The sequence below is a fragment of the Bufo gargarizans genome, chromosome 7 (genome assembly GCF_014858855.1).
Source record: "Bufo gargarizans isolate SCDJY-AF-19 chromosome 7, ASM1485885v1, whole genome shotgun sequence".
In the NCBI taxonomy this organism is placed as follows: domain Eukaryota; kingdom Metazoa; phylum Chordata; class Amphibia; order Anura; family Bufonidae; genus Bufo; species Bufo gargarizans.
In genome coordinates, this window is record NC_058086.1 from 20149642 (window position 1) to 20175902 (window position 26261).

At 40.8% G+C, this 26261-nt stretch overlaps 1 protein-coding gene across 6 annotated transcripts in view; it reads left to right on the top strand.

The window, feature by feature from the left end:
• Window positions 1-26261, top strand: part of LOC122943070 (inter-alpha-trypsin inhibitor heavy chain H3-like) — a 107096-nt gene that overhangs the window by 8252 nt on the left and 72583 nt on the right. For all 6 annotated transcript variants that reach the window (XM_044300481.1, XM_044300483.1, XM_044300482.1 and 3 more), the window contains exons 2-10: window positions 343-360; window positions 935-1101; window positions 1812-1916; window positions 3177-3339; window positions 5116-5226; window positions 8009-8134; window positions 12055-12171; window positions 13445-13613; window positions 16409-16534. In XM_044300481.1, the coding sequence (XP_044156416.1) occupies window positions 343-360; window positions 935-1101; window positions 1812-1916; window positions 3177-3339; window positions 5116-5226; window positions 8009-8134; window positions 12055-12171; window positions 13445-13613; window positions 16409-16534 (1102 nt within the window). The remainder of the gene's footprint in view (window positions 1-342; window positions 361-934; window positions 1102-1811; window positions 1917-3176; window positions 3340-5115; window positions 5227-8008; window positions 8135-12054; window positions 12172-13444; window positions 13614-16408; window positions 16535-26261) is intronic.

A 26261-nucleotide genomic window follows, 5' to 3' on the forward strand; every position in this document is an offset into this window, starting at 1 on the left:
CTATAGTATTACAGTCTATGATGCTTGTGATGTCTTTTTGTTTTTACATCAACATGATTAAGAGAAGCCTTGTTTTTTGAGCAATATGCTGTACTTTCTATTTTTACCATTTTGAAGTATGTAAACATTTATGTTTAATTTTATTAATATATTTTGGATACAAGAAAAATAAATCCCTATTTCCTTGTTTTTTTTCTTTACCCTGCTTGATGATATAATGTGATTCTTCAGTGAGCAGGCAGCTCATCTTGTTTAGTTTAGGAAGGTGGAGAGCAAGGCATTTTCTCTGATAACACCTATTACAAAAACAATTTATTTTCTTTATCTCTTTTTGCTTTACAGAAAAGAAGCACTGAAAAGGTAAGATACAGTACAAACACAAATCATCTAGTTCTGTGTATACTGCATACAGTATATACTGCTTTAAATAAAAAGTCACATGGTGGGACCGAAATGTTGCATTTAACACAAGTTCTATACCATAGATTAATTCTGTCCTCAAGCTTTATTTTTTGGGTTATTTCTCCAACACACACTGCTCTAGCATTTTAAAAACTAATCCACATAGATAAAATTTTAATGCCTCCTTTCCATACAAAACTCTGCCCACTTTCCAATAAGCCCTTCCCCCTTTTTGAGCAAGTCGGAAAAGTGTAGAAACCCTAGTTGCGCCAAATTAGACCACTGTTTAGATAGATTTTAGTCTCAGACACATTAGTTATTCTGGGCCAATGTCAGTTTTCCTAAGTATGAACATTATAGTGTTGGCTAAAAGTAATGATGAAGGTGATAAACCATAACGTTGTTCTATCTGGTTAAGCATACGATTTACACTGTTACAGTAGCAGACGAAACAAAAAAGCAATATACATTGTAAATTAATTTCTGCATATAAATATAACTTACGCACATCTATCCATTCTGTGTCCTGCAGCCAGTAGATGATATAGAAGTCTACAGTATAATTATCAGCAGTCAGGTGACATCTCGCTTTGCCCATAATGTCATCACAAGCAGAGCTGTTAATCGAGCGAACGTGTCCAAAGAAGCCTTCTTTAATGTGGATCTGCCCAAAACAGCTTTCATTACAAATTTCAGCATGTAAGTACATGTAACATACAAATATGTGTGTTGCACATTTTATCTAGGTTAGATGAATGGTAATATTTGGATATCAAACACATCATGAGACCCTACATATAAGGACTGGTACTTATGCAGTTCCCTTACAATTTTTCACATTATAAAAGGAGTCTTCAGATAATTTTTTGATATATCAATCAGATATTTTCTTGCCGTTATATCCCTGCTGAGCCATCTACAAGATGACCAATATAAGATTACCATATAATTAAAGGGCTTATCCAACAGTTTAAAATTATAAAGTTTCAGAATGTTGTCAAATAATAAAATAAGCAATACCCTCCGATCCTGAACTCTCTCACCCTTATGACCCTTCCCAGTCCCTTGCTGGCCTCTGCTTGATCACTCATCAGTCATTGGCTGCAGAGGTGGCCCGCCTAACACAGGGATCGGCTGAGGGGTCATTTCCTGTTTGTTTAGAGGGACGTGAAAGCAGGGACTGGCGGCGGACCATAAAGCATTGGAATGCGAGTACCAAGGGCTCAGTAAGGTCCATTATTTTATTATTTTATACCATTTAGAACCCATTTTTTATCTCCCAGACAACCCCTTGAATATCGTTTATGAGGGTCCTTTAAAACAAACTATTGTTAAGAATTGCCTTGCTATTAAATAGTATTTCATACATACATATATATATATATACCAATTTTTATTGGTTATTCCAGGATAATAGATGGAGTCACATATCCAGGAGTAATTAAGGAAAAGGAAGCTGCTAAGAAACAGTATGATAAAGCTGTATCAAGGGGTCAAACAGCCGGACTAGTCAGGTAAATGCTATTTCTTGTTGCGTGCAATCACTGCATAGATGGAACGTGAGGATATTAAAGGGTGATGACTGAAAATAAGGCTCAGATATTGCACTTACTTTGATACCACTGCTGAAATAAAGGGAACGTCACCAGGAAAATGCAGTGCAATCTGCAATTACCAAGTTACAGTGCAGAAGGAGCTGAGCAGATTGATCGTTTTATAGGAAAAATACAGCAAAACTTGTAATTTATTAATTTCTGGACTCTGATGGGCCAGTCGTACCCTGTGTAAATACAGTCAAGCATGTGCCATCTTTCCCAACAGTATGAGCATTAAGGAACACTGCACAAGTACTGGACGTCATCAGTTCACACTTGCACAATTTCTGCACAGAAGAGTAAGAGTAAAGATGCAGCGTCTTTTATTCCCAAGGATCCAGCTCATTAATATTCATATATTCAATGCAGGACCCTACTTTTAGTAATGAGTAATAAAGCATGTTAAAGGAGGGAACTGCAGTGAATAAATTAATATTAATGAGCTGTATTTACAGGTTGGACCTTGTGATTGTTAGAGCACGTTTGAATGGACCAACTCCTATTTTATATGTACCATAGTGCCATCGCCACAAAAAGGATGCTGCTCATTACTATTCCTTTAAAGAGTCCCTCTCAGAAGGATCAACCCTATTAAACCAGGCATACTGTCTAATGGGGTTGACCCTGCTAATGCAACTGATACTTGTCTTGTGGATATCGGTTGCGGTGTTCCCAAGAAATTGGAATTTCATTAATTATGCAAATGAGTGTTTCTATGCACTGAGGGGTGGGGCCAATCCCCCCTGTGCATCTTAACCCCCAGCTTTCCAGTGCTAGCCACGCCCCTTGATACACTGAAGTCCTCATTTGCCTAAAAAATAAAGTTTTTTTTTCTCTGGAACACCACGCAGAGTGCCTTATTTAATAGGGGTGATACAGTTGACAGGTGCTCTTTAAAGAGGGTCCTGAAATGGCCTGAATGACCTTATCCATCTTCTGGTCAGACCTTCTTCTTTACAGGTAGCTTGTCCACTGAACCTCAAAGACCTTGATGGGGAGCCTCAGGGTTCAACAGAACCTACTTTAGGGAAATTTGCCACTAGTTTTTTCTTGGCATAATTTTTCATAAATATACCCCGGTGTGTTATCATGTGGGGAAGTACTGTATGATACCACATATATAGTGTACCACATATGTGACATACTAATATAAAGTTATTTTTACTGCTGTCTATACAGGGCCTCTGGAAGGAAGACGGAGAAGTTCACTGTGTCTGTTAATGTGGCTCCAGAAAGTAAAGTCACATTTGAGTTGGTCTATGAAGAAATGCTGAAACGTCGCCTTGGAAAGTATGAGATGTTCATCAAAGTTCAACCAAAAACTCTTATAAGAAAATATGAGGTACGACTCCTGCAGAAACATTTTAAATGAGACAAAAATATAATTCAGAACAGGTTTATTATTTCTTTAACTTAATAACATTGTCCAATAAATGTACTTTATGACATGTAGTCCTGGGTTTGAAATCCATGACACTGTAAAGGTTTACCTCTACTCTGAAATCTAGAGATGGTCGGGAGCTCGGTTGTCAGAGACAGCCAGAAACCTTGGAGAGAAAACAGAAATGCATTGTTTCCGTCGCCTATTTCATTGCAAACATAGCACTTAACAGGATTGTTGAACTGTATTAATTTTATATATGGCATACAAGAGGTTAAAAATAGTAAAAGAAGCCATACTCACCCTCACCACTCCCCACTGACAAGGCTCCGGTCTCCACTGCTCTCCACTTCCTGGTTTAAAAAAAAAGCCAGCTTACCTAGAGTGAGTTGCCTTAGCCGTGATTGGCTGAACAGGACATTTTCAGCAGGTTGAATCGGGACCAGGAAGTAGAGGGGAGCAGGGACTGGGGCAGTGTCACAATTGGTGGTGGTAACTATGGCTTCTTTTTTAATTTTAACCCACTGCAAGCCACATAAAAAAAATGAATACTGTTGGACAAGCTCTTTAATGAGTATTGAACCGAAAGATGTTTGTCAATTGCCCACTGCATGGCAGAGCTACTGGGAGTACAAAAGAAAAACCCATACAAGAAAAAAATTTCCTTACAAACCCATGACGCACCAAAATTACCTAGAACTATACATATTGTATGACTGAAACTGCATTTTAACTTTGGGGTTTGATGGAAGTTGACTAAAAGAAAGATTACAGATACAGTTTTCTATTAGACAGTGTCATAAATCTCCCTCTTTGTTTTTATAGTGATTTTACCGAATAAAACTACAAAATACAAAAATGCATGTTTTTCTACTTTCTGTCAAATTTACTCTAATAAACAAAAAATATATTTTATTATATTTATTTCAATAAAAAAAAACTTATAATAAAAAGCCCTCTATGATATAAGAAATATTAAAACACCTAAAAATATGCAAATAAAAATGTTTGGTCATTGAAGGGAATCTGTCACCAGCAACCTCACTATGTAACTATTGGCATAGACACATAGCTGTAGTTCACCATATTAAAGTGCTATTCTGTTGATCTAAGGATTCGTTTCTGAGTTATGATGCAAATTAGGCTACTTTCACATTAGCGTTTTCAATTCCGCTATTGAGATCTGTCATAGGATCTCAATAGCCGAAGAAAACCCTTCCAGTTTTGTCCCCATTCATTGTCAATGGGGACAAAACTGAATGAAACGGAATGCACCAAAATGCATTCCGTGCCATTTGGCTGCGTCCCCATGGAGGATAAAAAAAATGCTGCAAGGAGCGTTTTTCTGACTGCAATGTGGTGTGGAAGTGGTGCGGAGCAAGACAGATCCGTCCTAACATACTATGTAAGTCAATGGGGATCGGTTTTCTCTGACACAATAGAAAACGTCATGGCTATAGAAGACATAATACAACTGGATATGTTCATGACGGATGCAAGCGGTAGTATTATCGTAACGGAAGCGTTTTTGCAGATCCATGACGGATCCGCAAAAAACGCTCATGTGAAAGTCACTGTTGCTCTTGTTGCATCCAAACTTCATCTGAAAGTCACTGTAGCTCTTGTTGCATCCAAACTCCGCTCCTTTCTGTGAAATACATAAAAATATCTGTAAAAATCAGTTCCGCTAAATATGATTTCTTTAAACGAGTAACATTGTTACCACTTGCATTACAGATTGAAGTAGACATACATGAACCTCAAGGTATCAGCTTTCTAGATGCTCAAGCGACTTTTTTAACAAATGACCTACTACCTACTATACAAAAATCCTTTTCTGGAGAAAAGGTAATATGTTACGTGCTGTAGAAAAAGTTACATGTACCTGCAAAGAGACTTACCCATAACTATTTATCTATATAATATATACCTTTCGTGGCACCAATTGTTCCCTCCAAAATTTTTAGCTGATGGGGCACTTAGGGACCAGGGCACCAAATAATTAGCCATTATTAGCTACTATAGTCATTAGGTTTATGGTAACATCCTGGGGTCTAGGACATTAAAGGGATTAATATCTGCAACTATGATAATATAAAGTAGTGTATGGGATTAATGTCTGTTTCCCTGGTGTCTAGGGCAAACAACAGTTTACTGACAAGATCCCTAGTGGTCTAGGTCTAGAACAGATAATTAGTTATTATTAACAGAGCAGGGAATAATAACAGCATCCCTTGTGGTCTAGGTCAGTGAGGAGTTAATGTCAGTATCCCTGACCTCGCATAGCTGTTGTCCAGTAGTTTACTCACTTGGCCAGGTTCCAAGGTTTTCTGTGTAACAGAAAGTTTAACCCTGATTAGTGAGTTTCCTGCCTGTATTGATTACAGAAATCAGTGAATAGAGGGGATAGAGAGGACTGTGCAGATGTAGTTGATCAGCCACATAATTCTCTCAGTGATTGGCATAGATATATCATGAGGACTTTGCCAAATTTCAGGGAGTATAGCCAGTATAGGCAGAGCACATTTTTACTGGGTAAGGGGAGATTCTACTCTATGCTTAAAGAGGGTGCTTCTGGAATTAAGAAAATTACAACGTTACTGAAAATATTGCTTTATTATAAGCATTCCCTCAAACACATTTCATTAGTTATAATGGTTTGTTTGTCTATAGAGTAATCATCAGGGAAAATAAAATGGCCGCCATCCTATTAGTACACACAAAACCTGTCCTAATCCCACAACAGGACAAGCTACTTCCCAACACTGAGCTAAAGAGCTCATCCTCCTCTCTGCTCTCCTTGTCAGGGGTTATAATCCTGAAAACAGATTATAAGATCTTCAGTTCAAATCTCTGTATGGAGTTCATGAGGAGACATGAAGTACAGAGAGGACGGACAGGACAGACTTTGGTAATGTGGGGCTGTGATAATGGAGACTCCATACTAGTGCTGCTGCTCATAAACCACACCCCACCCTCCTCTCTGTACTTCATGTCTCCTCATGAACTCTATTCCTACAGATATTCAGCTGAAGATCTTATTAGGGCTCCTTCACACTTGCGGCAGGACGGATCCGGCAGGCTGGTTTCCCTGTCGGATCCGTCCTTCCGCTGTTTCGCCGAGCCACCGGACCGCCGCTCCGTCCCCATTGACTATAATGGGGACGGGGGCTGAGCCCTGGCGCAGCACGGCGGTGCACGGCGAAAGCCGCCGGACTAAAAAGTCTTGCATGTCCGACTTTTTAGTCCGGCGGCTTACGCCGTGCACCTCCGTGCACCGCCGGAGCTCAGCCCCGTCCCTATTATAGTCAATGGGGACGGAGCGGTGGTCCGGCGATATGGCAAAACAGCGGAAGGACGGATCCGACAGGGAGACCAGCCTGCCGGATCCGTCCTGCCGCAAGTGTGAAGGAGCCCTTAGCTATTCTCAGGATCATAATCCCTGACAAGCAGAACAGAGAGGGGGATGAGGCAGCTTTTTACCTCAGTGCTCTGAAGTAACTTGTCCTCCTGTGTGATTAGAACAGGTTTTGTGTGTACTAATAGGACAGCTGCCATTTTATTTCTTCTAATCATTAATCCCTAGACAAAAAGAGCCATAATAATTAATTAAATGTTTTTAGAAAATATATTTATAATAAAGTAATAAGTATTTTCAGTCACTTTATTTTATTAAATCCCGGAGAGCCCTTTGAGCAATCCAGTTCAAACTCTTGTTTCTCTTTTTTAAATTCTTGCATTCCAAGAGTTATTCTTTATTTTTTCCACCCCCAAAAGGCTTTTTGTTTTAAAAAAAAATATTTTTATATGAGTCATATTTACTATTGGCATCATTTTAAATTGCATATAATTTATTTATTACCTTTTTGTTATTTTTTTATTTTTTGGGGGGGTTAGAAAAAAAACTGAAATTTCCCTATTGTTTTTGTTTTTTCACTTTTTACATCATGGACTGTGCAATATAACAAACATTTTATTCTTATTTATAACTTTCATTTATTGTCAGGATAATTCTGGAATTACCAAAAGTATATAGGGGGACATGTATTAAGATCGGTGATTGATACACCCGTCTTAATCCCTGTGCTCTGCCTGCAGCTCCCTTGCTGGCGTAGATATTTAAGATCATTTTCCACGCCATTTTGCCACAAAACACCTTCGCAACAAAATCTGTGACATAAATGCACCAAAAAGTGGCTTAAAAAAAAGATAACTGATGACCCCCATAGTATTTTTTTACTGGTTACTGTTGGTGAACAAAAGCATGTTTTTTGGCAAAATGTTTGTGCCTGTGCCGTCAACGTAGTTATGTGTTTGTTTTTGCGGGAGGCATTGTAATTGTTTACCACCATTTTGGGGTACATATTTAATATTTAATTTGAAGGATTTTTTTGGGGGTGGTGCAGTAATTCTGCAATTGTTTTTTGTTTTTGTTTTTTTGCAGAAGACAATCGCATGTTCTGTAGCTTTTCTATTTAGTGGCTTTTGTAAATTGTCTCCGGTTGTTAAGATATAGATTACCGTACCTGCCATTTAGAGCAATAGGTAATTGTACCTTCTCACATGTGTTAACATACAGACACTTTTAGGACACTAATTATTATGGTTTCTTGTCTTCTATTGTCTTCAGGGCCATGTCTCTTTTAAACCCACGATAGATCAACAGCGTTCATGTGCTGACTGTGATACCACGTTACTAGATGGAGATTTTACTGTGACCTATGATGTTAATAGAGAATCCCCTGGAAACATACAGGTGAGGTGTAATGATCACAGCTGGCCATACACAAAACATTCAGGCTACACCTGCTAATATGGATGAAAATGGAGCAGCATGGCAGTTCCCCGAATCTGTATAGTTGAAGAAAGCCTGTCAGGACTTTTGGCCATGCTAAATTGGTGACAGCACTAGGAAGAGGCTGGGGAAAGCAGTACAAAAATACAATTTGAGGCTTTTTTCTTATCAGGAGTAATGAGAATATGAAGGTTTATTGTGCCAAATACTGCTGTTGCAAGTGCCCTGGGGCCAGGGATTCATTGTGAAGTGCTCTCTGCATAGAGCTGCTTCACATCCCCTCCCTTCTGCTTTGAGTGACTTCTGTAGCGGTCTCCTGGTCGGATACTACAGCTGTCACTCAGAGCAGAGGATAAGCATGTGGAACAGCTAAGTGCCTAAACAACTTTAAAATGAATCCCCTTCTGCAGCGCACTTGCAAGAGCAGAATAAAACTTCTTATTCTTACCACTCCTGATCAGAAATCAAGCTCCACAAAAGGTATATTTGTAATATTTTCCCTGGCCCTTACTTAGTGTCCTAGTGGTGTCAACAGCTTAGCATGGTCAAAACTGCTGACAGATTCCCTTTTAGATTAATTCACATGCTGTGGGATTGGTGTGAGTCTTTAGTGCTGATTCCGCACTAAAAATCCTTAGCCATTTACAGTACAATATATCTGGATGAAGTTTAAAAAAACGTATTCATATATGCTAGAAAATTTACATGCAGAACTGAGGGCATGCTGCAGATTTTCTAATTCTTTTGTGGTTTTGTTAAGGGTTTTCACCTTTGCTAATGCATAAGATGAAATTGACACCAAAATCTGATTGTAAGATATTCATATTTCAACATGGATTCATCACATATTTGCATCATATCTGCAACTTAAATTGTCCACCGCTTCTTTGTGTTGGATTTCAACACTCCTTTTTCCCAGGAGATAAGCCATTGTCAGAAATGTCTGTCAGCCTATACCCTTCTCCTTGTTGAGATAAACTTTCACATTCACTAGTCTAAGCATGCATGTTTATCAGAAAGTTGGGAGATATAACTTTCACCAACAGATTATCTGACCAATATCTGTCCAATCAGACCAATAGTTGGTGTTGTGAGGGGTAGCTTTATTTTAGGGGATCATTCACACCGATACAGCCTCAGGACACCAGGTTTCAGGTCCAAACTGCATTTATTGTGATACACCAGTACAAGCAAAATGACAAAAATAATAAACACTCGCCCATCCAGACTCTAACTAAACATAATATTCCTGACTCACCTAAGTCCCTGTTCACACCCTGTGAACACATGTGGCTTTCTCAGCCAATGTCCCACAGCCTCCTGGCTGTACACAGCACAGTACGCCCACTGTCTCCAGTCCAGTGTCTCTTGGGGAATAGTGGTCTCTCAGTCCTCCTGGCTTGGACCACACAGAGCCTCCAGGCCTCTGTCCACAGGCAACATACTCCCCCAAAGTTCAGGCTAGTGCCTAGCCTCGTGGCCCCTCAGCCCACACGGCTGAGACCACTCACACAGAGCCTCACCAGGACTCTACTTCACCAAACACTCCAGAGTGAGCCACACCCAAGAACCAGTAGCAGGATTAAATAGGATCCCTGGACATGAGCATGCCCTAAGTCCCGGACTGGAGCATGGGGAACAGGCACCCACCCAACACATTGCCTGTTCCCAGTAAAAGCTCGCTCTGAAATAGCTGAACCAGCTACACTATCTATATGGTGTCCCCCCAACTACTTTAGTGGACACCTGAGCTAGTGCTTTACTCCACCAAGGCTGGGCCCCTTGGTGACACGCTCCCGGTGCACACAACACCCCGTAGCTTGGCTTGCGTAGATCCCACTCTTGGATGGCAAAAGGAATCAGGCAACCAGTATATGTCCCTCAATGAGGGCACAGGCTTAGTTAAGGGCAGTAGGTTAAATCAGTGTACTGCCTCAATAAGAGGCAACAGCTCTCCTTCTGGTTTGGCGCTGCACCCAGCTCCATGGGAATCAATACTCTTGCTCTGGTCTCCTCCAAGTGGAAGCAATGAAGATGGTTGTATCTGCAGTTATCACCATGGCTTTTTCATCATCTGGCCCAATACCATACTGCACACTCTCCAGCTGGTTTGTAGTATATCTGTGCCCGCAACCACCGTGCACACATTCTTCATACATGATATGCCTTTCCTCATCATTCAGGGTGGCTTACAAGCAGCAGGTTGGCTGGTCTAGGTCACAGGTGACTATTAGACAGGTCATCATCACTATCAGGTTGTGCAGCTTCTCTCTATCCCTCAGCTCCATCTTCAACTCCTCTGCTGCTAAGCTGCATCTTTTGACCTACTAAAATTTCCAGCTCAGGCATCTGACCATGATGATAGCCTGCACTTCTATTTATCCTTTCATAGCCATGTTTTCTAACTACAGCCTCAGGGCCTGCACAATGAAGTCACGTGACCAAAAAGTCCTTGTGCAGCTAACAGCATACTAACCAACAGAAATATTATAATTGGGCAACAGTTGCCGAATATCCCTACATTTCTGCCAGATTATCTGTCACTGAGACCTGCCTACACCCATTTTTATAATGTAGCAATGAGGCTGACTATCAGGCTTCCTCAATTTGGTCCTAATATGTGCCCTATAAAAAAAAAAAAAACACACTCACCTATCTATGGACCCACTGTGCCTGTGCTGCTGTCACATTCCTGGTCGCTTCTAGTCTCCGCAGGACCAGGAAGTGTCTTGTGGCAGCTGCAGCCAATCACAGGCCTCAGTGGCCTCATATGTTTGAATAGTATGTATAATAATAGTATAGCATCACAACTGTGAGGTATCATAGGGTCCATAGGGGTTTTTAACCCCCGAAGCTGGACAACCCTTTTAAGGAAATGTATCAGTAGTGTCATTGATGCATGCAATTAGAACTGGCCAAGACAGTACAAATTACAATAAATATAATAACATAGTGTCACATGTTGCATGTTACAATTTGGTGTGCTACACATTTCTATTAACATTACATTTTGGGGAGCATATATTACCAGGACACATGAAGTGGCTCACACCTTTGTGTAACATTAAAGGGGTTGTCCGGGTTCAGAGCTAAACCCGCACATATCCCCTTATTCACCCAGGCAGCCCCTCTAAGATGAGCATCAGAGCATTTCACAGCATTTTCATTAGATCCGGTGACGTACTGCATCTCTGCTAGTCAGAGGCTTCCGCCTAGCAGTGTTCCCGGTGACGTCACTGGCACTAATGGGCTGGCTTTAGAGCTGCCTTAGCCTTTTAAACAGCTAGGGCAGGGCCGAAGCCCACCCATTAGTGCTGGTGATGTCACCGGGAACACTGCTAGGGGGAAGCCTCCGCCTAGCAGTGTAAAAATATAAACAAAAAATCCCTTGCCCTGCACATCGCAGTGCAAGGTAAGGGAGAGCATCGAAGCATGAAATGCTCCGATGCTTATCTCAGAGGAGCTGCCTGGGGAAAGAAGGGAATATGTGCAGGTTCAGCTCTGAACCCGGACAACCCCTTTAACTATAAGCATAAGTAAACATTTTAATAACCAGTATATTGTGATGGCCTTGCTTTCTATAGCCTGCTATACATACTAATTCATATTTTGCACTCACAAATAGTGTTCCTCCCTTTTCCAAAGCTCTCAAATTAAGGGTAAAAAGGGTCAAAAACACATCATAATTTGGTTCAAGCTAAATAATCCATTTTGCCTCATTTTTTCTTAATAAATCTTCATTGTAAACTGGAGTTATATTCACTACTTTACTAGGGGGTTAAAGATGGAAAATGTCTCAACAATGCGATACTATCTGCAGTTGCCCATAAAGTGTAGAATCACTTTTGATATGAAAATAACTTGCTATATTTGTTTTTTAGGTTGTCAATGGATATTTTGTTCACTTTTTTGCCCCCCCTAAATTGACTGGTGTACCAAAAAATGTAGTTTATGTTATAGACAGAAGTGGATCCATGTCCGGTAGAAAAATGGTGCAGGTAAAAAACTGCATTGTGTAAATCATTTTGTACTTTGTGTGTTGCAATATAATTCTTAATAACCACTTTAAAGTAAAATGTAAACCTTTTGACGTCTAGATGACTTCTGAAGATCACGAAACAGATCTTCACTATTAAAAAGGGTTTTCCAGGAGTAGAATAAGGATTACCTATTCTCAGGATAGGTCATCAATATCTGATTAGTGGGGGACTGACACCCTGGCACCAGGAAGCTCTGATATAGTGTAATTTTTCTAAAGCGATCTAAGACTTCCTATACAGTGTGATAGTATTCTATTGCAGTCTGTGGTACAAGCGGTCAGAAGATAGTAAGATCAAGTAATAATTGCATTAAAAAAATTGTAAAATATAAAAAACACAAAAATATAAAAAAAAATATGAATTCACCCGCATTTCCCAATTTTATATATAAAAATAAACAATAAAAAATAAACATACTTGGTATTGCCATGTTCAAAAATACCCAAACTATCAAAATATCGAAAAATATTTATTGTAAGCGTGCAGTGAGCCCACAGGGGGGAAAGCTGGGTGGAGGGGAGTGGTAGTAGTGGGACTAATAGGAGTGATGGTGGTTTACAGTGGTTGTCCTCACTCCAATGATCCCTAGGGCCATGAAGTGAATGGAGGGGTGCTATCCTTCTTCCCCTCAGGGCACACCCTGGTATTGGGACTCCTGCCTGATGGTGGCTAGGGCGCCCTTAATGTTAAGTAGATGGGTGAAAGGCATGAGGAAACATGTAGGTAGGGGCCGGCGGATGATGATGGAGTCGATGATCAGGTCAATTAGATTACAATAAACACATTCTTTCTTTACTGAATAGATGGTGGGAGTTGCAGTACATATAGCAGTAATAGGCACAGTTCTGGGGCATATTACAGAGTTTTCTTTATTTCCACACACCACACAGTAGAAAAACTAAAAAGATAGCAAAACTATATAAAATAGAAACTATGTAAATAATATATATATATATATATATATATATATATATATATATATTGATTATTTTTTTCTTTCTACACAACTGGTCTCTAAAAAATGTGTATTTGACATTTTCTTCAAAAGTTTAAAAATTACTGCAAACCTTACCAGACTATTAACATCTCCAAAAATGTAAAGGAGGTTAAAAAAAATGATACCAATATAAAGCAGGCAACTAGTAAAGTTAACATATAGTATAGTAATTTGACCTGCTGGATCTCATTTTCATGTATTATATATCAAATTAACCAATGTATCTGTATACAGACAAAAGAAGCCCTTCTCCAAATTCTGAATGACACGTCAGAACATGATCACTTTAATTTCATACTGTTCGACAATAGAATTTCTGTGTGGAAGGATTCTTTGCTCAAAGCAACTCCAGAAAACCTAAAAGAAGCTCGAGAATTTGTCAAGAACATTAATACTGGTGGCTGTAAGTAAAGCATATTTGCAATGTAAAATTCAAATTCTACTTAACTGAATGCAACTGCAGACCCACTGCACAAAGATTTAGACAGTGTAAACTATGGGTGCATTCACACAACCGTATGGCCGAAGAATGGGTCAGCGATCCGCAAGATACAGCAAAAAATAGAGCATCTCCTATATTTTGCGGAGCAAAGGCATGGATTGAAAGCCCACGGAAACACACGGAAGCCCTTCCGTGGGCTTTTGAGTCAATGCCTCTGCACTCCAAAAGATAGGACATGTCCTATCTTTTGCTGTATCTTGCAGATTGCAAACCCGTTCAAGTCAATAGGGCTGCACTGTGATACAGAGTGCACGTGGCCTAAACATGGGCACGTCGGGCATACGGTCGTGTGAATGGACCTTAAGGATATGGCTACATAGTCAGGTTTCCTGATGCAGTTTTGGAAGCCAAAACCAGGAGTGAATTCAAAAAAATCTGTCCGTTAAACTTTTTCTCCTTTTATGACCACCCCTAATTTTTGCTTTCAAAACTAAATGCAGAAACCTGGTCATGTGGCCATATCCTAAGGCTAGTTTCACATCTGCGGCAGAGGCTCCGGCAGGCTGTTCCAGTAGGGAACAGCCTGACTAAGGTCTGTGGATCCGGCATTGCTGGATACTGCCTGTGGTCCCCCATGACCCCTTTTATTCGCTGATTCCCGACACTCTATGCTGCAACTGCTAGCTGGATTACCCAGCAACTAGTGATGGCCCTGCGGTTCGCCTGGCGGTCGGTTCGTGACGAACTTTGCACTCTCCCGATCTGCCGAACATGCAAACATATGGCGATGTTCGCGCGCGACATATTCTTTTGCATTGCGCCAAACTTTGACCCATGACACATCCATCAGGTGGGACAGGACAGCCAATTGAGATGTTTCAGCACATGGAGACACGCCCACCCTATAACATAACCCGATCTGGCAGCCATTTACTATTCTGTATTTTGTCAGTGTAGGACAAACGCTATTGGAACAACTAATTACAATAGGTGTGATATACCAATTGCCCCCCCAAAAAAACTGATTGAGGCAGGGGTGTGATATACCTATAATATACTTTCTATATAGTGCATTTGAACTGTACAGTAGTTGTGTGCGGTTCTGCTGTGATACCACAGCTCTATAGAGGTTCAAACGGTATTGGAACAACTAATTGCAACGGGTGTGATATACCTGTAGACCCCCCAAAAAAACTGATTGAGGCAGGGGTATGATATACCTATAATATACTTTCTATATAGTGCATTTAAACTGTGTAGCAGTTGTGTTTGATTCTGCTGCGATACCGCAGCTATATAGAGGTTCAAACGCTATTGGAACAACTAATTGCAACGGGTGTGATATACGGTACCAGTTGCCTCCAAAAAAGAACTAATTGAGGCAGGGGTGTGATACACCTATAATATACTTTCTATATAGTGCATTTGAACTGTGCAGCAGTTGTGTGCGGTTCTGCTGCGATACGGCAGCTATATAGAGGGACAAATGCTATTGGAATAGCTAATTGCAATGGGTGTGATATACTATTTGCCCCCCCAAAAAAACTGATTGAGGCAGGGGTGTGATATACCTATAAAATACTTTCTATATAGTGCATTTGAACTGTGCAGTAGTTGTGTGCAGTTCTGCTGCAAAATCGCAGCTCTATAGAGGTTCAAATGGTATTAGAACAACTAATTGCAACGGGTGTGATATACCTGTAGACCCCCCAGAAAACTGATTGAGGGGTGTGTTATACCTGCTTCCACAAAAGACTAATTAAAGGGTAAGATATAACTGCTTCCACCCAATATTGATTGAGGCCTGCAATATACCTGCTTCCACAAATACTGCTCTTCTCTAGGGACTTAGGCACAGGGTCATTTTGAAAATGACAGGCAGAGGAAGAGGCAGGCCATTCCGCAGGGGTGGTAGGGGTCGCGTCGGTGCAAGTAGGAAGTTCTAGAAGGCGCGTGCGATTACTTCAAAGGAAGCACCAGAGTTGGTTGTGTGGCTCACTCAACCTTCCGCTTCTGCACCCTCCTCATCCTCTGTATCTGCACCCTCCTCACTCTTAGCTGTGTGCACTCCCAAATCCACCACCACCACCACCATTTCTTTTTTGAATTTGGACTCTCCTGAGCTGGTTTCACCATGGAAACATATCGCTCTGCTTTGTTTCCATCCTGTATGTAGTACTTCCTGTTGCTGTAGCCAACTAAACCCATGATGCACTTCTCCTTTCTCTGTCACACTTTGTGCAATGACCCTAAAAACACTGAGCTAGTTTATAGCTCCCTTCCACCCAGATAGTTACATAGACACATGTCCCTGTTGCTGCTTTGACAAGCCCATGGACATAGCATCACAGGAAATAAGAAAGGGCTCCATGGTCATGGTCATGTGACCACAACCCAAAACAGGACATAGGAGCAACACAGGTAAAAGAAATGCGTTACAGAATTACAACTAACTTTATAAATTGATATTTTAAAGGATGTTGATACAAATAAGAAAAGAGTATGCAATGGTAACAACTAAGTGTACAAGGCAATATATAAAGTGCACATGTTCTTTACAGATAGAGGTTGGACCCTCAGAACTATTTTCACTGATGGGCACAAGAAACCTGATTCCAGTTCTGACTGAGCAGATTGATTATTCCATTTGGGTTACTTAAATGTATAAGTCATTGTCAGCCAGCATGCTACGTATGTGTTAACTGTATACATTGATTGCATACATTAACATGTTCAAATATCTTGCTTCACCATAGGGACAAACATTAATGACCCTGTACTGGAGGCTGTCGAGTTATTAAATACAGCACACAAGAATAAAACTGTTCCTGAAAGAAGTGTTTCCTTAATTGTCCTCCTCACAGATGGTCAAGCCAATGGAGGTAAGTAAGACAATATAGGTTGTTTTGTTCAGATCATTGAAAAAGGATATTCTTTAGTAAAGACGTTTCTGAGTGATAGATATTGATGACCTATCCTTAGGATATGTCATCATTATCAGATCTGCGGGGATCTTACACTCGACCTATCCACCGATCATCTATTTTCAACTGATTCCAGACCTAACATAGAGAACAGAGCAGAAGCAGAAAACCCCATACGCTGTGTAGAGACCATGTGCCGCAAGCCCCGATGGAGCGGAGTGGAGGATGGGAATGGTAGTGGTTCTGGCTGCAATACTTATACACACAATCCTCACACTTAGGCTGAGTTCACACAAGCGTGTCCGGATTAGGTCCGGATGCGTCCTGGTGTATTGCGGCAAACCCGTGCGAGTATGGTGCAATGTGGTTTGCACGCGCGTGATAAAAAACCGACTGTGGTACCCAGACCCAGACAGTTTGGGTTCGGTGTTGTGTAGATGTTATTATTTTCCCTTATAACATGGTATAAGGGAAAATAATAGCATTCTGAATACAGAATGCTTAGTAGGTGGTCAATTGAGGGTTAAAAAATAATTAACTCACTCTTGATCGCGTAGCTGCCGGTCTCTTCTTACTTCTTTAATAATGAGCTGCCGGCTAAAGGACCTGTGGTGACGTCAGATCACATGGTCCAATCACATGGTCCATCACCACGGCATAAGTGATGCGTGAAAATCACAGCTCATGTGCACAGCCCCATAGAAATGAATGGGTCCAGATTCAGTGCGGATGCAATGCGTTCACCTCCCGCATTGCATCCGCGTGGAAATCTCGCCCGTGTGAACTCAGCCTTAGTCTTCCTAGATGCAGGGCAGTGATAGGAGGGTGTGCTCTTTCTTCCCTCCGGGCATACCCTGATGTTGGGGCTCCTGCCTGCTGTTAGTTGGGGTGCCTTGATGTTAACATTTTGTATGGGTGCAAGGCAGGGCATGCAGGTGCTGTGGCTGGCGTTTGATGCTGGAGTCAATAATCGGGCCAGTTGTAGGAAAATAAACATCTCATTTTACCTAAGTGCAGAATGGGAGTTGTAGTACGTCCAATGGTATCAAAACAGAGCTCCAAATAATTCACAGTGCAGATCTCCCAAAAAAGCAATGCATGGATTTCAGCAAAGATGGGAACTGTAGTACTTTTTCCCTCTTTCTCCTTCTGCAGAATCTATGGCTTGCAATATTACTCTTGCAATGGTGGCTGTAATTTCCAATTAAGGGATACGGTGGGCCAGATCGTGTGAAGGGTGTTTAAGCAATGTCCCTCTCACGGAAGAAAAATCTGTAGCAGCCCTAAACAGCAAAATACCTTACTGACTGACTCCAATGCTCGGCCATGCAGATTCTGGACCTTCTCTTTCTATTCCCTTTTCCTGGAGTACTGTAAAGTACTGATGGCTTGTTTGATGCAAATATCCTCAGAGGCAGTGATTCTCTGAAACCTAGTATTCTGGGGAGTGAGCACATGTCACAGCTCTCACTTCCTCTACTAAATCACAACTACCCAGACTCAGCTAGGGTCGGATCCACACCTAACTTTCTGCAGGGCTGAGTCAGAATTATTAACCCCATCTGATCCATACAAAAGCTATACTGTGTACATTACAAGGCATTGGCAGATGATATTAAAAAGCATTATAAAGATTTAAATAACATGGGGTACTGCACATGCCGGGGTACTGCAGCCTAGCTCAAATTCACTTGATCTAATTTTTTTTCATTTGTTTTTTACTGGACAAAAATGCATCAAAATGTAAATCCAGTCTCAGTAATAAAGAGCTAAAGTAAAAAGTAAAGTAAAATATTCAGCAATAGCAGAAATATTCATTAGGCTACTTTCACTTGCGGCAGAGGATTCCGGCAGGCAGTTCCGTCACCGGAACTGCCTGCCGGATCCGTCAAAACGTATACAAACTGATGGCATTTGTCAGACGGATCAGACAAATGCATTGAAATGCTGGATCCGTCTCTCCGGTGTCATCCGGAAAAACGGATCCGGCATTTATTTTTTTCACATTTTTTGTGGTGCAGACCAGAATACCGGATCTGTCAATCCGGCAATTTGAATGCCGGATCCGGCACTATTACATTTTAATGGAAAAAATGTGTTCCCGAATTTTGGACAAAGATTAAACCGTAGCATGCTGCCGTATTATCTCCGTCCTGAAAAGTCAAAATGACTGAACTGAAGACATCCTGATGCATCCTGAACGGATTGCTCTCCATTCAGAATGCATGGGGATAAAACTGATCAGTTATTTTCCGGTATAGAGCCCCTAGGACGAAACTTTATGCCGGAAAAGAAAGTACCCTAACAATTTAACTGCTTTCCGACCATCTGTTGACGATATACATCCAGGCAGTCAGCACATACAGTGGATATAAAAAGTCTACACACCCCTGTTAAAAAATGTCAGGTTTCTGTACTGTAAAAAAAAATGAGACAAAGATAAATCATTTCAGAACTTTTTCCACCTTTAATGTGACGTATAAACTGCACCACTTAATTGAAAAACAAGCTGAAATCAAGAAAAACAAGAAGAAAACCCCAAAAAACTCAAATAATGTGGTTGCTCAAGTGTGCACACCCTCTTATAACTGGGGATGTAGCTGTGTTCAGAATTAAGCAATCACATTCAAATCCATGTTAAATAGGAGTCAGCATACACCTGCCATCATTTACACTGCCTCTGATTAACCCCAAATAAAGTTCAGCTGCTCTAGTTGGTCTTTTCTGAAAGTTTGTTAGTCGCATCCCACAGCAAAAGCCATGGTCCACAGAGAGCTTCCAAAGCATCAGAGGGATCTCATTGTTAAAATGTATCAGTCAGGAGAAGGGTAAAAAAGAATTTCCAAGGCATTAGATATACCATGAAACACAGTGAAGACAGTCATCATCAAGTGGAGAAAATATGGCACAACAGTGACATTACCAAGAACTGGACGTCCCTCCAAAATTGATGAGAAGACGAGAAGAAAACTGGTCTGGGAGGCTACCAAGAGGCCTACAGCAACATTAAACGAGCTGCAGGAATATCTGGCAAGTACTGGCTGTGTGGTACATGTGACAACAATCTCCTGTATTCTTCATATGTCTGGGCTATGGGGTAGAGTGGCAAGACGAAAGCCTTTTCTTACAAAGAAAAACATCCAAGCCAGGCTACATTTTGCAAAAACTCATCTGAAGTCTGAGGTAGAAGACAATTTTCCCCACTTTAGGGTAATAAAAAATTCCTTCCCGACTCCAATCAGGCAATCAGAATAACTCCCTGGATCAACGACCCCTCTCTAGTACCTATAGCCTGTAATATTATTACGCTCCAGAAATACATCCAGGCCCCTCTTGAATTCCCTTATTGTACTCACCATCACCACCTCCTCAGGCAGAGAGTTCCATAGTCTCACTGCTCTTACCATAAAGAATCCTCTTTTATGTTTATGTACAAACCTTCTTTCCTCCAGACGCAGAGGATGTCCCCTCGTCACAGTCCTGGGGATAAATAGATGATGGGATAGATCTTTCTACTGACCCCTGATATATTTATACATAGTAATTAGATCTCCCCTCAGTCGTCTTTTTTCTAAAGTGAATAACCCTAATTTTAATCTTTCAGGGTACTGTAGTTGCCCCATTCCAGTTATGACTTTAGTTGCCCTCCTCTGGACCCTCTCCAGCTCTGCTATGTGTCTGTTTTGTTTTCAGGAGCCCAGAACTGTACACAGTACTCCATGTGTGGTCTGACTAGCGATTTGTAAAGTGGTAGGACTATGTTCTTATCACGGGCATCTATGCCCCTTTTGATGCAACCCATTATCTTGTTGGCCTTGGCAGCAGCTGCCTGACACTGGTTTTTACAGCTTAGTTTGCTGTTTATTAAAATTCCTAGATCCTTTTCCATGTCAGTGTTACCGAGTGTTTTACCATTTAATAAGTACGGGTGACTTGTAAAGTTATGCACATGGGAAGAAATAATGCATTTATCAGTGTTAAACCTAATCTGCCACTTATCTGCCCAAGCCTCCAATCTATCCAGATCCCTCTGTAGTAGTATACTGTCCTCTTCAGTGTTAATTACTTTACACAGTTTAGTGTCATCTCCGAAAATTAATACTTTACTATGCAAGCCTTCTACAAGATCATTAATACATATATTGAAGAGAATAGGGCCCAATACTGACCCCTGAGGTACACCACTAGTGACAGTGACCCAATCTGAGTGTGTACCGTTAATAACCACCCTCTGTTTTCTATCACTGAGCCAGTTACTTAACCACATACAGATGTTTTCTCCCAGTCCGAGCATTCTCATTTTATATACTAACCTTTTTATGTGGTACAGTGTCAAATGCTTTGGAGAAGTCCAAATTTACGACATCCATTAAATCGCTGCTGTCCAGTCTAGAACTTACCTCCTCATAGAAACTGATTAAATTAGTTTGGCATGACCGATCCCTCACGAAGCCATGCTGATATGGCCTTATTTGCTTATTTCCGTTGAGATGCTCTAAGATCTCTTAGAAAACCTTCAAACAGTTTACCCACAACAGATGTTAAACTTACCGGCCTATAGTTTCCAGGCTCTGTTTTTGGCCCCTTTTTGAATATATTGGCACCACATTTGCCATGCGCCAATCCTGTGGGACATTCCCTGTCAGTATAGAGTCTGCAAATATCAGAAATAAGGGTCTGGCTATGACATTACTTAATTCCCTTAGGATACGGGGGTGTATGCCATCCGGTCCTGGCGATTTGTCTATTTTAATCTTTTTAAGTCGCTGTTGTACTTCTTCCTGGGTCAGACAGGACACTTTAAATGGGGAATTTATTTTTACATTCAGCATTTCATCTGACAGTTTATTTTCCTCAGTGAATACATTGGAGAAAAAAAATATTTAACAGCTTTGCTTTCTCCTCGTCGCTCTCTGAAACTCCCCCCTCATTACTCTTTAAAGGGCTGACACCTTCAGATTTATACTTTTTAACATTTATATAATTGAAGAACATTTTAGGGTTAGTTTTACTCTCTTTGGCAATTAATCTCTCGGTCTCTAGTTTGGCCGCTTTTATTTGTTTTTTACATGTTCTATTTTTTTCCTTATAGTTTTTCAGTGCTTCCGTGCTACCCTCCTGTGTTAGTGATTTATATGCTTTCTTTTTGTCATTTATTGCTTTCTTTACAGTTCTGTTTATCCACATTGGTTTCTTATTGTTCCTTAACCTTTTATTCCCATATGGTATGTACCTCTCACAATAAGATTTTAGGATGCTTTTAAAGATATCCCATTTTGTGGCTGTATTTTTATTTGTGAGGACTTTATCCCATTTAATTAGGCCTATGGCCTCTCTTCGTTGGCTAAATTTAGATTTTTTGAAGTTTGGTATTTTTGTTCCTCCCTGTAGAAACGCTCTTTTGAATGATAATTGGAAGGTTATTACTTTATGGTCACTATTTCCCTGGTGTCCCCCAACCTGCCCGTCTGTTGTTCTGTCAGACCTATTGGTTAATACGAAGTCCAGTATGTCCGTCCCTCTAGTCGGGTCCTGAACCAGTTGGGAGAGGTAATTGTCTTTGGTTATTGCCAAGAACCTGTTTCCTTTATGAGATGTACAAGTTTCAGTTTCCCAGTCTATATCTGGGTAGTTGAAGTCCCCCATAATAACCACCTCATTATGATTTGCCGCCTCGTCTATCTCGTTTAGTAGTAGATTTTCTGTGGACTCTGGTATATTAGGTTGTTTATAGTAAACTCCTATTAGTAATTTATTATTGTTTTTAGCTCCATGTATCTCTACCCACAGTGACTCCACATGTTCATGTCCCTCACTTATATCTTCACGGAGTGTGGGCTTTAGACAAGACTTTACATAAAGGCAGACCCCTCCCCCTCTCCGGTTTTGCCGATCCTTTCTAAACAGACTGTAACCCTGTACATTAACTGCCCAGTCTTAGCTATCATCCAGCCATGTCTCAGTTATTCCCACTATGTCATAGTCCTCCTCACACATCACTAATTCCAGCTCCCCAGTTTTATTAGTCAGGCTTCTGGCATTAGTATACATACATTTGAGAGGTTTATGTATATTTTTTTACCCTACACCTTTCCTTCTGAACTGTTCTAGTCCCTCCTTCCATTCCTCCCCCAGTCCCACTACCTGGCCCCCGGTCTCTATCTGCACTATCTTCCCCTCCTATAATGAATTTCCCTCCCCCCAGTCCCTAGTTTAAACACTCCTCCAACCTTCTAGCCATCTTTGTCCCCCACACAGCTGCCCCTTCCCCATTGAGGTGCAGACCATCCCTACGATAGAGCGTGTAGCCGATAGAGAAGTCGGCCCAGTTCTCCAGGAACCCAAACCCCTCCTTCCTACACCAGTTCTTGAGCCACTTGTTAATCTCCCTAATCTCCCGCTGCCTTTCTTATGTGGCCCGTGGTATAGGCAGTATTTTGGAAAATACTACCTTTGAGGTCCTTGCCCTAAGCTTTTGACCTAAATCCCTGAAATAATTTTTAAGGACTCTCCACCTACCTCTAACTTTGTCATTGGTTCCGATATGGACAATGACCGCTGGATCTTCTCCAGACCCTCCCAGTAATCTGTCAACCCGATCGGCGATGTGTCGAACTCTAGCGCCAGGAAGACAGCACACTGTTCGGCTATCACGGTCTTTGTGACAGATTGCCCTATCTGTTTCCCTAATAATGGAACACAGTTTTTTATTTAAAGAGCACCAACTGGCCAAGGTGATGTCACTTACAAAATTAATACAATATAAAGAGGGTTGCACCTAAAGTAACCTGCGTTCCACCTCAGTTCTCAGGGTGTGATTCATGGGGCTAACCAGTTCTAGCCAACGTCTCAAATTTATCATTCACCTGGTAATAGACAATCTCAACTAAAAATAACCCAGGGGTAGGTCCCTTTGGAGTAGGGTACCAAAAATTTAGCTGATTTACTGTAAGTACCCCCAATCACCATATTACTTGTACTTGTGGTTTATGCATTAAACGTATATAAACTGTGTTTGGTTTGATGACTGACTAGTGGTGCCCCTGTATGTTTATCCACTAGCCAGGGGCCACCTACTCTAGGAACCTTTATCCCTGTGTTATTTTTTTGGGTATATTGTCATCATTACATCAAGAACTTTATGCAGTTTACTCCCTTTGGAGACCAGGGATTTGTTAACTGTTCACCAATCACCAGTCATCTGGCTTTGGAAGATGTAGTAGAGGAAGGTCATCATTAAAGGGGTTATCCCCATTTTCACCCAGGCAGCCCCCCTGACTTGAGCATCGGAGCAGTTTATGCTCCGATGCTCTCCCTTGCCCTGCGTTAAATTGCACAGGGAAAAGGCATTTGCTGGATAGGGCTGCCAGGCGAAGGCTTCCACCCAGCAGTGAGCCCGGTGACGTCACCGACACTAATGGATGGGCTTTAGTGCTGCCCTAGCCTGAAAAACGATCATCAGGCACACTGTGTCAATGCCGAGGGAGGTCCTGTGACCCCCCCCCATATCGGCGATCGCTGCGGATTAACCCCTTCTATGCCGCTGCCCGTGGCATAGAAGGGGTTTGTGTCATACACTACCAGGCAATGCATTACAATACAGATGTATTGTAATGCATTGCAGAGGGGATCAGAAATAAAGTAAAGGAAAAAAAAGGAAAAAAAATGTTTTTAATAAAATTAATAAAGAAATAAAATTAATAAAGTAAAAAAAAGCCTTTCCCCTTATTTTATAATAAAAAACTGAAAAAAAAACAAAACACACATATTAGGCATTGCCGGCTCTATAATATTGATCGGCTCTATAAATATATCACATGATCATATATCACATGATCCACCCTGTCTGATAAATACCATAAAAAAATAAAAAATAAACTGTGATGAAAAAGCTATTTTTGTCACCTTACATCACAAAAAGTGCAACACCAAGTGATCAAAAAGGTGTATGCCCCCCAAAATAGTACCAATCTAATCTTTACCTCATCCTGCAAAAAATCAGCCCCTACCTAAGACAATTGCCCAAAAATAAAAAAAAATAATGCTCAGTATATGAAGATACTAAAACATCATTTTTTTTGTTTAAAAAATGAAATTATTGTGTAAAACTTACATAAATAAAAATAAAATATACATATTAGGTATCGCCGCGTCCGTAAGAACCGGATCTATAAAAATATCACATGACCTAACCCCTCAGGTGAACATCGGAAATTTTTTTAAATAAAAATGGTGTAAAGAAAGATGATATATCTCAAATGCTTACAGAGAGCTTTAACAGGGTCTTGGAGGGCAAAGCCACAAAACTGACTAATAACACAGCATATATACGTCTGTTACCGAAACCTGGGAAAGATTTGCTTTTGCCATCTTCATACAGACCTATATCACTGATAAATGTGGATCACAAGCTATTCTCTAAAATTATGGCGGATAGATTAGCTGACAAGCTGCCGGATCTAATTAGGCCATCTCATGTGGGATTTGTAAAGGGCAGATCTGCAGTGTTTAATATGAGGAGGGTGCTGACTGTTCTGGATTTTGTTGCTAGGAGTCCTCAATTAAGAGAATAACCTGCACTCCTCACAATAGATGCCGAAAAGGCATTTGATAATGTGCATTGGGGATGGCTGGCGCAGGTATTAGATGCAAAGAATATTAAAGGAGCCTTTCGAACTTATATATCAGCATTATACTCAGACCCTCAGGCACAAATAGTATTACCAGGCTTTCTCTCTCAATCTTTCCCACTTTTAAAAGGGACGAGGCAAGGGTGTCCTCTTTCACCACTATTGTTTAATATAGCAATCGAGCCATTAGCCAGGTACTTAGAAAAGTCAGAAGCATTTGAAGGTATAAAGATAGGGTCAAGAGAGGTGAAATTGTCACTCTTTGCAGACGACATAATTATGTTCCTGGCAAATCCTTCTAGAGATATTCACCGAATATTTAAAGTGATAGAGGATTAATATTGAAAAATGCGAACTCCTATATATAGGTAATACACCCTCAAAGAACCAGCCAATGGTACATGAATGTCCCATAAATATTTCAAAAAAACATATCAAATATCTAGGTATTAAAATTGGACCCTCGCCTCATTCTCTGTATAGCCTCAACTACACACCATTGATAAAGCAAATAAAACAAGGGCTAGAGAGATGGCAATCACTGCCCTTATCTCTGCTAGGTAGATGTCATTTGGTAAAAATGGTTAGTGTTCCCAAACTGTTTTATCCAATGCAAACATTGCCCATCCTAATCAGACATGGGGATTTAAGGGAGTTAAATAAGGCATTCTCACAATTTTTATGGTCCAAAAAGAGAGCTAGGATAGCCCTACGGAAGCTATATTTGCCAGTGGAAAAGGGAGGGGTGCGCTTCCCTGACCTTAGAAGATATAACTTAGCCAGTCTTTTCCGCCATTGTAGGGATTGGTTGGCTAAGACGTCTTATTATTCAAACCTGATGTTGGAAAAAGAACTAGCCCAGGGGTAGGATCTGGGAGCACTATTGCATACACACCTAGCCTCGATGCCAATGGATATTAAGAGTTTAATAATATTCAGAGACACTATTGTAACATGGAAGGAAGTGAGAAAATTGTATAACTTATCCTTTAAGACTTCTAAATATATGTCTCTATGGTCCCATCCAGAATTTGAGGTAGGAAACACTAATAAAC